The sequence below is a fragment of the Python bivittatus genome, unplaced genomic scaffold (assembly GCF_059951505.1).
Source record: "Python bivittatus isolate LINGU-HERP-01145 unplaced genomic scaffold, Pbiv_v1 ctg000080_np1212, whole genome shotgun sequence".
NCBI lineage: Eukaryota > Metazoa > Chordata > Lepidosauria > Squamata > Pythonidae > Python > Python bivittatus.
Window position 1 is genome coordinate 55,200,869 of NW_028277035.1, and position 13,357 is coordinate 55,214,225.

Sequence of the window (13,357 nt, forward strand, 5' to 3'; positions counted from 1 at the left end):
AGGTTTGTGACAGGCTTAGAATTTTGGTGACATAATACATATGGAAGAATTGGTGGATGGAGATGAGGATTATGGAAGATTTGAACTATTCTCTGGTGTCAGTGGAATTGTTGCTGTGTTTTACAATTTTTCCTGCAATAACAACAGAAGCTGAAGTGACTACAGCCTTTGGAGGAGCCAGCAACAAGTGGCTTGGGGGACAGCAGGCTTCTGGATGTGGTTGGGACCATCAGAAATAGTCTGAGAAGTAGAGAAGACACTGTAGCAGATGATTGGGAGGACATATAAATTTAATAAATATTTTTCTTAGAGTATGAACTTGTAAACTCCTAATGATGGAGATGTTTCTGCTTGCCTTCCTCATTTTTGTCCTTATACTGGCTGCTATCCTCAAAAAGAACATGTAACTTCTCACAATTTTTGCAAAAGTTTGGTATGTTTCATCTCTAGTCTAACATTCCTACAGGCTTTGCCATGTTCTGATTTTTTTTTTTTTAGAAAGTTAGATGCATTGTTATGTCTTATGTTGTCCCCCTGATAAATAACGGAAGGACCAAACAATATTTTTCCCAGGTCATGCTCCAGACCGATGAGTATTTAAACACAAGAAACAACAGTGGAAGATAGCTGAACTCAAGGCAAACATGACAGTGGAAACAAAAGCAGGCCACTTGTAAGGGTAAATCAAGCCAAGGCCAAACTTTAAGATACCATTGCAAATAAAGTTGGTACTCAGTGCTAAGTTCTAAGATGGTTTTTTGGTTCCAGTTTACCATGTTATGGGAACCCAGTCACAGTTTGCTAATCATAATTTATAATTTCCATATGTGCTGTGAAACAACCTATTATGACTTCTTTTAGTAAACCAAAACCCTGGTCTAGCATAATGGTGACCCAGGTCAGCCAGATGAAAACTCTTCCTGGGAGATTTAGAGATAGATACCAGAAGATATATTTTGCCACCTTCAACTGAATCTTCAGATAGTGCTTGAAACCTTGCATGGATATATTGTCAGTCATTGTACAGAAGGATGAGCTAGAGGGCAATTTCCTATAGGACTGCAATGTATTATTTCCCAGACGGTAGCACAAGATAGAGAATGAAAAAGTTATTCCTGTGTGTCAAAAGACTTAGTTTTGTGTTTGCCCTGTTAAACTATAATTACTATGGGGAATGACAACAGCAGTTATCATCATGCAAGAATAACGCCCCTATACATTATGCCTGGCTAACAGATATGTGATTGATTGTTTATGTGCTATCAAGTCATTTTTGACTCTTAATGACCACATAGATAGACTTTCTCCATGATGATCTGACCCTAACCTGGTCTTTCATTGCTACTACAACTCAGTCCATCCACCTTCCTGCTGGTTGTCCTCTTCTCTTTCCTTCCACCTTTCCCAGCATTAAAGCCTTCTCCAGAGAGCTAGGTCTTCACATAATGTGTCTGAACTATAGAATAATTTGAGCCTGGTCATTTGTGCCTCTAGTGAGAACTCTGAGTTGATTTGTTCAATGATCCATTGGTTTTTTTTTTTCCCCTTGGCTGTCCACAGTATTCTCAGGAGTCTTCTCCAACACCAAAGTTCAAAAGCGTCAATACTCTTCCTATCCTGCTTCTTCAAAGTCCAACTTTCACCTCCATAGAGTGTTACAGGGAATCCCATGGCTTTCACAATTCTGATCTTTGTAGGTATAGACACATCATGGCATTTGAACATCTTTTCCAAGGCCTTCATGGCTGCTCTACTGAGTGCTAGTCTGCGGCATATTTCTTGACTGCTTGTTCCTTTACTGTTGATGGTGGATCCTAAAAGGCAGAAGCTATCCACCACAACAATATCTTCATTGCCTACTCTAAGTCTGGTTGTTCAGCCTGTTGTCATTAGTTTGGTCTTCTTTATATTGAATTTTAGTCCCATGTTTTCACTCTGCTCTTTGACGTTTAGTACTAGGGCTTGCAGATCTTTTGCATTTTTGGCTATCAGAGTAGTGTCAATAGCATAGCACAGGTTATTGATGTTTCTTCCTCCAGTTTTAAAGCCATGCTCATCTTCTTCCAATCCAGCTTTCCTTGATATATATTTAGCATTTACTGTACGTTGAATATATAACGGGAGTGTATGCAGCCTTGTCACACTCCTTTGCCAACCTGGAGCCAGTCTGTTTCACCATGTTCTGTCCCTATTGTGGCTTCCTGACCTGTATATACAGGTAGTCTTCATTTAACAACCCTAATTGGGACCGGCAACTCCACCACTAAGTGAAGCGGTCACTAAGTGGGAAATCATATGACTGCAACTGTGCTTTCTGGCTGGAAAGAAACAAGACTAGTTAGTTTCACACCTTTAGCTTTTGCTTGCCTCCTAACCACTCCTTTGGAATGCTCAAGTGCCTGCATACTGTTTTGTACACATTGAAGGCAATGCGATCACACCACAACCTGGGACTGGGAGCCACAGGTGAACTATTAAACAGCTTACAGTATTCTCTTGAAATCTCTTCCTCTCCAATCTCTCTGCTCTGCGGTAGTGGCAGGGAGGGCAGGCAAAGGAGAGATTGCCTACAGAAATTGCTTGCTCCCCCTCCCCAGAGCAGAGAGATTGGAGAGAAAGAGATTTCAAGAGAATACTGTAAGCTGTTTACATAGTGCACCTGCAGCTCCCAGTCCTGGGCTGCCAGAGTGATCACATTGCTTTCTATGTGTAGAAGAGCAAACAGCTTACTTTCTTGCAATCCCTTTCTCTCTAATCAATCTGCTCTGCAAAGGGGGGGGGGGGAGAAAAAAAACACAGATCAGGCACAGGAAAACACATAGTGACTGTAATGGTGATCACGTGACTGAGGGATGCTGTGAAGGTCGTAAATGGTTGTAAATGGGCTGTAAAGTTATTTTTTCAGCATTGTTGTAATTTCAAATGGTCACTGAATGAATGGTCAGTAAGTGAGGACTAGCTATAGGATTCTCATGAGGACAATGAGACGTTCTGGGATTCCCATTTTTCTGAGTACATTCCATAGCTTGACATGATTGACCCAATTGAAGGCCTTTCTATAATCAATAGAGCACAAACTGACTTCTTTTTGGAATTCTTTGGCTTTCTCAATTATCCAGTGTGCGTCCACAGTAATATCTCAGGTTCCTAGGCCTTTTCTAAAGCCAGCTTGAATATCTGGCATCTCTTTTTCCATGTAGGGCTCTACAGATATGTAGGCCTTGAATATTTCATTTTGGTAGGACTAGACATATTTCTATAGTTCTATTTTCTTCTTCTTATTATTCACTGTAGTTTTAACCTATTATCAAATGTGTAGATCCATCCATTTTCTCCTCCACATATCAGATATTGCCAAATCAGCTACTATCTGCCCATTCTAAAAGTTTGGAGAAACAATTCAGTTCAGAATATGTGAACAGATACACAAAGTGGTCATGCCACTTCATCTTAATCGAATTGGACACTTTCTTAATAATACACTGAGTGCAAACATCTCTTCTTTTGTAGGAAACCAATGTGAATTTCACAACACCTTATCAATCTTGTTTAAGTCAATTTCTTTTTGAAGTGACATTCCTAAAAGGCACAGATCAAGATATATATCCAATCTATTTAATTAATGTGGTGTGACTTCCCTGTGTGAAAATGCATTTCCTTTTTGGAAACTCATTATTCACTCTACAACTCTCTTTATAGTGACAAGAACTAAATAAGTTATCAAGAGTATGCACTGAGTATCTGGAATCCTATGTAACCATCTGGCATTTGATCTCTAGAATCACCTTGGAAAGTATGGTGGCTATATCAGCTGGGTTGTGAGGTGCGTGTTAATTTTTTGTCCTATTTTTCTTAGTTTGGAAGTAAATGAGAGGACAATTTTTTTTTTTAAATAAAATATCTGGCAGGACTAATCATTGGAACCAGCTGTCAAGCAGGGAGGTGAAGAAGCAACGTGACGTGTGATCATCTCCACTTGCTTTTGGAATCCCTTTCTTTCTCCTCAGAGAAGCCATGGGAACCATCTGCCCAACGAGGAAGAAAGAATAAGCAGCTAGTATTAAATTGCTACTTTTGTGTACTGTTGTTGTTACCAACTTGTCTAGGAGCCTCTCTGTCTTCCTCTGGAGACCATTAGGATCACCTGCCATATGAGAAAGAACACAAGGCTATTATTTTGGGGATGGGGAGGCAATCAGAGACTCCCTAAGCAGCCCATTTCCCTCACAGCAGGTTGTTATAAAAAGCATGTTAGAATAGGAACAAGTCCTGTTTCTTTTCCCATCTGAGCAAGCACTGTCATAGCTAAAACTACTGATGAAGATTTTGTGAAAGTTTAGGTAACATACTTTTAAGGAGCTTATCAAGACATAAACAATGTAGCCTAACTAAAGAGAACTCTGCAGGTTAGTCCAAAAAAATAATATGAATGGATGGATCTTTGAATGAATGGATTTTTTTGATGTGGGATATACGCAACTTTGCTATAAATTCTGATTCCCACTTTTGTAACAGTTGACTATCTACTGTATATTCATTACATAATTGTAATAGAGGAAAAATCTCATCAGCTACTTATTTCCCTGTAATGGCCAATGCCCATGAAATAACACAGCATTCACATATGGAAAATATACTATACCCTAATAGATAACTTATCTGCAAGAAATTACTACATCTGTAAGGGAAATGTCCTTTCTACATTTAGAATATTGTAATTTCCTTCTTCAGTATGATTATTTATAGAACACCCCTTTCTCCACATTTATTAAACTGCTGTTACTAGTTACACAAATCTTGGAATAGTCAATAAACTTCAGAAATCCCTAATAATAAAAGTCCAGTTTTCCACATTTGTTCTGATTTTTCTTCACCAGGAATAACTTCCAGGACTTAGAACTCAGAAAAATCATAGCAAGTCTGTCAACAGGACCCTATCCCCAACCTTTAGGTGGATTACAGTTCCAGGAAAGAAGAAATAAACTTTCCCCTCTTAATTATTTTGCTAGTTAAAATCCTTTCTGCATTTGCTATGTGACTCAGAGATATTTTTTATATGGAAGTTATATCACACACTTCTAACACACATACATTGTTCAGGGCAGCAGACAGGAATTAAATCAATCCAAAATTTAAGAGTTTAGGAGAGAAATAAATAAAAATAAAATGTAAAAACTATTAAAATCCCTAATATAAATTATAGCCATAGGCAAGTGGGCAAGTGATGAATGATGCATGTGAAGCCAGCATATTTTAATACCAGATCCGTATAATTATATAGAGTCAAGTCTTAATGTTTTCAAAAATAGTTTACATTGTCTGTTGAGTAAATGCATTCTTCTAGAAGAAAGTCTTGTACCATGGACAAATACCACCAGAGATGGTGCTAATCTGGTAGCTTTCATAGTTTGGCTGTAACTATTGAGAAGACCCTTTGTCTTCTCATCAAGTTGTGCCATAGAGAAGGGCTTCTCCAGAACAAGCAGATGCTGGAGATACAGCATTAGAGTCTTCTATAACCAAGAAGTCCAAGTTGCAGTAAATGTCATTTTTTTCTACCAAGTGTCTCTCAAACAAGTCACTGCAGGCAGGAAGGTTGCCTACCTTAGCTTTTCTCCGTTCTTGTTGTAATAGGGCTATTACAATCTGGAATAGGTCATCTGCAGATGCAATTTAGTAGCAAATGCATTTTCTTTGCTCTCCTCAAAGTTGTGGCAGAGGCCTTAACATGGATTCTAGCTTGTGCTAGACTTTATCTCAAGTCTTCCTCCACCATTGTTCTAGCTGCCAACCCTGCTGTTTTGGTGTCCTGAGCTTCCTGGACAACCAGTGGTCTCATTTGGTTCCATTAGAAAGTGAGAGGATCCTCAAAAGCAATTCTGTTAACTGTCTGGATCATTTCCTTGCCTCAGACTGACCAGGTCCTTAACAGAATCACTGTTTTGAAGGCACAGAATCATCCCCCCATGCAGTCAGAAAGCCACAGAGAAATTCTAGTCACTGTTAGTGATCTGTCCATTAAAAAAAGAGGCCACATATTGGCTCTCAATACCCAGATAATCATTTTCTGGTCCTGAGCAAAAAGACAAGTCAAGAGTGTTTCCTGCTATATAAATCTGGGCAGTAATCATTTGGACAGTCCTATGGTTGCCATGGGGGCCATGAATCTCTTCAAGTGGGGTCCATGTGGGCACTCCACAGAGGTTGGAATCCCCCAGAACTATTAATCTGGGTGATGCCAGCACTATATCTGTAATCACCCTAGATAGTTAAGGTATGGAGACTGCTTGCAGCAGGATAGGCAAAACAAGGCTCCATGTCTCTCTCTCTCTGTCACACACACACACACACACACACACACACACACAGACACACACACACCACTCCTGAGACAGAGGGGATTAGCAAATGGGAAGGGATAGGTGGATGAATAAGCTGCCTGACTCGATCTTTTGATCCAGATCAGGCCACTGCAGATTTACTTTTTCATTAAAAAATAAAAAGAACCAAACCCACCAGCCTTTTTTGAGATTACTGGGAGGATACTGAAGATCACCATTCCTTTCTGGCATTGCTGGAACACGAGCATCAGTGTTGACCCCAAAGAACTAGCTCATTCTGCCAGGTGTGTGGGACAAATAGGGCTACGTAACCCGTGGCTCAGTCTGATAATTCAGGAGCCCATTTGCCAGATCTAAGAGCAATTTCTGCAAGGGTTGTAGTCGAATTCCAGCACAATGCTTCAAGCAAACAAGAAACATGTTACCAAGCTCATGGCTAGCTGCATTCTCCCACTGCAAAATAGCATTTGCATTTTAAACCAAGAGCTGGGAGCAACAGGAAGTAACAGGCATATTCAAGATGCTTCCAAATAAGGCTTTCATTGTGCAAACCAATTTCTCTCATTCATAAAATTCTATGAGAGGTCCAGATGTTGACATCTCCCATGTTTTTCTAGTGCTTTCTCTTTTTTTTTTCATGCTAAGAAAAAATCCAATGAGAAGGAAAAGGTGGAACAGATGCACAATGTCTTTTGATTATTAGCCTAGAAGCATTTATCTGAACTAGCATATTAAAAAGCAGAGACGTCACCTTGCCGACAAAGATCCGCATAGTCAAAGCTATGGTTTTTCCAGTAGTAATGTATGGCTGTGAGAGCTGGACCATAAAAAAGGCTGTGCGCCGAAGAATTGATGCCTTTGAACTGTGGTGCTGGAGAAGACTCTTGAGAGTCCCCTGGACTGCTAGGAGGTCAAACCAGTCAATCTTAAAGGAAATCAACCCTGATTGCTCATTGGAAGAATCAATAATGAAGCTCAAGCTCAGATACTTTGGTCACCTAATGCGAAGAGAGATCTCTTTGGAGAAGACCCTGATGCTGGGAAAGATTGAAGGCAAAAGGAGAAGAGGACGGCAGAGGATGAGATGGTTAGATAGCGTCACTGAAGCAATGAGCATGAAACTGAGCAAACTCAGGGAGGCAGTGAAGGACAGGAAGGCCTGGCGCAATATGGTTCATGGGGTCACGAAGAGTCGGACACGACTTAACGACTAAACAACAACAATTTATCTGAACAGCTCTAGTACTTTCCCTCTGAGGCTATAATGTCACAATAAACACATGAAGCCAGGACTTGTAGAACCCCACTATCCTGAAAATTTAATCAATCACTTAATCCAATATTTTAAAGAAATTCAATCTCCAAGTAAGTGTGCTTAAGGCTGCAATACTGTTTTGGTGCAATAGTGCTTTGAAATAGTAGCAACTTGCCTTAAGTTATTAATTAAAGGATGATGCAAACCCAAATAATAGCTATGTTGGCCATGAGAAAAAAAATCCAAACCCCATATTGAGAGAATATCTTTATTAGTCCATCCAAAAGCTTACAAAATTGTGGCACACAATGGAATTTCCAGACACGTCATGAAGGAAGATGGTTAAAATATACAGAAAGAAAAGAGAGCGGGGAGAAGGAAAATATATTATTTAATACATGTCTTATAAGTTCACATTGTTATCCAATGATTGCCAGGGGCACCTGCAGGAGGGACAAAAAAATCAGTATGTGCTAATCTGTAATATTGGGTTTAGGTTTGCAAGTTGTGTGATTCAGCCACTTTGTACTGAAAGTTGTCTACAGCATAGCACACTGACCAAACTCAGCCAGTTGGGTACCATGGTTAAACCATGGGGCAGCATGATCTCCAAATCAGATAAATAATTACAGATTGAGACAGTCAAGCATTCAGTTACGAACAATGAACTGAGTCATTTGTCATATTTTGGAGATAGGCCATTTTCACAAATTCTAATTATGTAATGAGACAAGAGGAGCATGGACCACGGCCACTGGCTTCTCTCCTACATCTGATTGCCAACAATCACTTGAACTTCTGCAGCAGGAATTCTGATGCTTTCATGTAGATTTCTCATGAAATAAAAAAAAAAAAAATCAGGAGGCAGCTGATAGCACTTTTTCAGACTAACACATCTTATTAAAAGGCGTTAAGTTTTTGTAAACTGTAGCTCATTCCATCAGCTACGTGGAGTAGCTCAACTGATATAGGATCTAAATTGGGATGGGGGGGAGACAGGGTAGTTACAAATATAAAGATTACATGTGAGAATACAGGTAGCTCATAAGTAACAATTGCAATGTATTAAAAACCAGCTGTGTTTGTTAAAACCTTCTGAGACAGTCTGAAACCTTTTGATATATGCAAGTTCAGCAGTGTCTCACTCACTTGTGCTGGTATTGTTTCTTAGTTCTAGAATAGCTACTTTGAAATCTATAATGGATTGTCATGGGTGCTCTGCTATTACTTTGTCCTTGTTCTGAATTTTGATGTCAAACTTGTATCCATTAATTCTTTTGAGCAAGTCTGGCCTGTTTGCCCTAGGTAGAATCCAGAGAAGCATTGCTAGTAGATGATGGCATATATCACATACATACAGGGGTGTTGCAGGTAACAAACTCAGATGTCTACCTTGACCTCACATTTACACTAACAGCACCATCACTGACCCCAACAACTTTACAGGGTTTGAGGCACTGTCCCATATTCTTCCTCTAATGTGATATATGCCATCAACTGCCAGTTCATGAAAGTTTATGCCTTTAGTAACATTTGTTAGTCTGCAAAATTGCTACAAGACTTCTGATGTTTTGGTTACTGTAGACTATCACAGCTCTCCTCCTGCAATCTCACATGATTTAGTATCAGGTTTTACAAGGATCTAGAATCCTAGAAAAGCCAGCAAAACTACCCAAGGAAGAATGACTGAATAGAGCTAGTGTCTGCTCTGAGCTGATTGAAAAATTAGGCCAGACAGAGACCACGCTATTACAACAAAGGTGGGCAATGGGAAAGAATACCACTGAAAGAATCCAATTACTGTATATACTCTCAAAGTTATAATCAGAGACTGTTGATATTTCTTACTGTGATTCTGTCTGGCTCCTAGTACCCCAAATTCTTTGTTGCACTGACCCTACTTTAAAAGAATCAAGGTGGCTTTCAGTATAGCCACATAAATTTTACTATGGTTGAAGACAGTAGTTAAAAGCTGTTACCAGTGCATACTGCATTTGTAAATTTCCAGTTGAAAAAATGCAGACATAATTCTAGAATCAAATAAGTTGTATGTTTACAAGAAGCCACACGTGCATCATTCAGCCATATTATTCTGACATGCATAGTTCCTCCAGGTACATGCAGTTATAACAACCTATAACTATTTTATAGATTGCTGTAAGGCAAGGATGGACAGAAGGTAGATCAAGAGGTACTGGTGGGGATAGATGTGAGCGGTTTGTGGTAGATGAACAGGATTTCTCCCTTAATTCCATAACTAAGGTGGCTCTCATCCAAATGTAAAATAAAATGAAGAGTAGATTTTTGCATGAAAGAATTACAATCTGCTTCTTTTAAACCCCCTCCCCCAAAGCACTTTGTTCCCTGTCTTCCTGCTCCCATTTTGCACCTAACTCCAATGGAAGGTTCTTAGGATTCCAATAAAAAACAAAGTAATGCTACCATTACTATAGATATGGCATCTTTTTGGTATCATTGTCTAAATCTTTGCAGCCCAGATCTGGTAGCCCTAAAGTAGTTCCTGCAGACTTCAAGTCAGCTTTATTCCTCATTTAAGGTATAATTTCTCTTGGTACCTTTTTATTTTATTTTATTTTTTTCATGCATAGCATTGCCCACCAAGGAAATGCTCAAGGAAAGGTAAATAACTGTACTGAAATAATTTTTAAAAATGCAAATTAATCTTCTCTACTATATTCAGAAAAGTAAAGTTCTATGGGGTAATAACAGCATGGTATTATTTTGCATATGATGGATTACAGGTAGTCCTCGCTCAATGGCCATTCATTTAGTGACTGTTCAAAGTTACAATGGCACTGAAAAAAGTGACTTACTGGTCCTTGCACTTACAACCGTCTTAGTGTCCCTGTGGTCACGTGATCGCCATTTGCAACTTTCCCAGCCAGCTTCCGACAAGCAAAGTCAATGGGGAAGCTGGCAGGAGGTTGCAAGTTGTGGTCACATGGTGTCTCACTTAACGACCGTGGGTTGCTTACCAATCACAACCAGGACTGCTGGAACTGCCATCACTAAGTGGGGCAGTTACATGATGTTTAACTTAACAACCACTTTGCTTAGCAATGGAGTTGCCTGTCCCAATTAGGGTCATTAAGCGAGGACTACCTGTAGTGTATTAATGATACAGGTAAGATGAAGATTTCAGGTGCCACTTAAATAATGTCATGAGAACTGAGCAATCACCTGGATAAAATTTACTTACACATTAAATGAGAATTTTTGAGACTTTGGGAATATTGTACATAATAGCAGGTTTTAGATATATGTTGTACATGTATAGGTTCTCAGATTTAAACTCCAAGCATATCCAATTGTATAAAGACCCATGAGAAAGGACAAAAGACTCATCCCTCAAAATCTCATCCCATTGCCAGTCCTTACTGATAATCCTGGACTTTCTGTTCCATTTGCCTATCTCTTTATATTTATACCATTGCTTTTACCATTCCATCTTTTGCACTGGACCATTTCATAGATGGCAGAACACTCCATGATTTTGCATTGTAATTTTTGAACCCATGGTGATGATCACAACACACAATAGAGGGCAATGTTGCTCAACAGGAAATAACCAAAGAGCTTGACAAAGACTGGTGTCCTGGTGTTTTCTCAAGGGACTTGTTTCCAGTGAGTTTGCAGGCAGCCAGTTCATGGTAGAGAGCATCTAAGACTTCAACAATAGGTGGTTTTCCTTTAAGATAAAGAAAAATTTTGTTGGAGTAACAAAACCAAAATCGTGCAATTGGAACTCTACGACTGCCAAAGCCTACTATAGATTTTTTAAAGTATATCAATGTGAGAACAAAAGGGAGGGTTTCCTTACATACAGAAATGATGGCTTTTCTAACTGTAAGATGCCTGTGAAGATTACTAGTTTTGGCAATGTTACAAAAAGATCAAGCAAATTGATGGAGAAGGAGGGGGGGGGGATAAAATACAGACATAGTGACTCACATCATTGGTGATTGCTACACATGTAGAAACTGAAATAAATATGTTATTATTGCAGGTAAATTAATCTCTTATGCTGAAAATTGCCATGATGTTCATTTTCCACCCCATGAGCCACTTTTTTGGTGTGTTTCCTTAAATTCAGTGGAATTACAGTGTACATAGGATTGAAGTCTAATAGTACTATCACTGGAATCCACTCTGTAACACATTAGTAAGATTTATGTGTAATAATGTCAGAACATAGGTTTATTTTTTATTTTTAACTGTCAAGGTGGAGTTAAGTCCCAATTGTTCTAATCCAGGAAAGATGCTACACATGTAGGAGCAGAAATGAATATTTTAGTATTGCAGATAAATTAATGTCTTATGCTGGCCAGGTTGTCTGAGGGATCGCCTCTTCCCAATTACATCTCCCCATCCCATCAGGTTAAGCAGGAGGGTTATGCTGCGGGTACTGTCTCCCAAGGAGTTCCATCTGGTGGGACCCAGACCACATACCTTTTCTGCCGTGGCCCCCACCCTCTGGAACATCATTCCTCCTGAGGTGAGGTTGGCCCCACCTCTGTCTGCCTTCTGGAAGGCCCTTAAAACCTGGTTTTACCATCAACCTTGGGGATCCCGTGGTGAGCCTACAAGATGGTTATGTGATGTCAAATGACTATTGTTCTCCCGCATTCTTGGGTTTTTATACTTTTTATCTAAGTTTGTCTCTTTTATGGTTTTAATCATTAATATGATTGTACACCACCCAGAGTCACGTTTTGTGAGATGGGCCACTATATATACCAAATATATATCAAATACATACATACATACTGTACATACATACATACATACATAAATCATAATGTTCATTCTAAGTGTTACTACCTTGGCCTGAGGAAACAAACAGGAGCTCTAACCTAACAAATCATATCAGTTGTGGCCAAAACAGACAGGATGCTAAATGCATTACTTTGAAAGTCACATCTCGTGCTGCCGTGGTAGCCTCCTTCCTTTTAGTAGGATTGAAATATATTGTATTTACTGGTGCAAAAATAATGATACTGTACCTACATACTCTTAAAATGTATATATTTTTGTTAATCATAAATACAGAATGTGGTTTTTTTAAGCAATTGATATTATACCTTTCTGGTCAACTGATTAGTCTAGGCAGTTTACAGTATAAAACAAAATAAAAATGTAAACTGAAAAATTGTTAAAATTTAAAGATCTTACCATTTTTTGTTACCTCAGATCAGTGGAACTAAAGATCCCTATTTTTCCTCTCTCTCTTTCTCTAGATGTATATTTATTTGCTTCATAGTGAAATAAATGTAATTTTGTTGGGGGTTGCAAGAAGAATCTGGAATATTGCCTTCCTCAGATAACTAAAGAAAGCACATACCACACTTTGCTATAAAGAACAAAGCCATCAAACAACCTTCGGAGCCTGAAAATCTCCTAACAATGGGATCTGCACAGTGGACTACTGCCTGGAGAGAAGAGAAGACTCAAGAAATGTGTGTATTGTATAAAGATGAAAGGTTATTATATTGAAGATCTGACCTACTTTCTTTACTAAAGGACAATGTTTTTTTCTGTATTTTCTTTCTTTGCATTGAGGCAAGAAAAGAAATCTAAAGTAGCTGAAATAATATTTGAAAGAAAAGCTGGGCTAGAGGGCATGTATTCTGCCTCCCTGTAAACCTATACAAAGTCACTAGAAAATAGAAGTTGAGATGAAGAAACTTATTCTGGCAATGCAAATTGCAAGCTTGAGCCTCTGAGCTGGATCAGGCTACTG

The 13,357-nt window shown here is 39.0% G+C and overlaps 1 protein-coding gene and 1 long non-coding RNA gene across 3 annotated transcripts in view; one reads left to right on the plus strand and one right to left on the minus strand.

Moving 5' to 3' along the window:
* Positions 1-13,357, plus strand: part of LOC148216710 (uncharacterized) — a 40,120-nt gene that overhangs the window by 16,277 nt on the left and 10,486 nt on the right. The window contains exon 2 of the long non-coding RNA XR_015794864.1: positions 12,855-13,073. This is a non-coding gene — a long non-coding RNA (uncharacterized LOC148216710). The remainder of the gene's footprint in view (positions 1-12,854; positions 13,074-13,357) is intronic.
* Positions 7,858-13,357, minus strand: part of EFCC1 (EF-hand and coiled-coil domain containing 1) — an 84,817-nt gene continuing 79,317 nt past the window's right edge. For both annotated transcript variants that reach the window (XM_088134138.1, XM_088134140.1), the window contains one exon: positions 7,858-11,305. In XM_088134138.1, the coding sequence (XP_087990264.1) occupies positions 11,172-11,305 (134 nt within the window). In that variant the 3' untranslated portion in view covers positions 7,858-11,171. The remainder of the gene's footprint in view (positions 11,306-13,357) is intronic.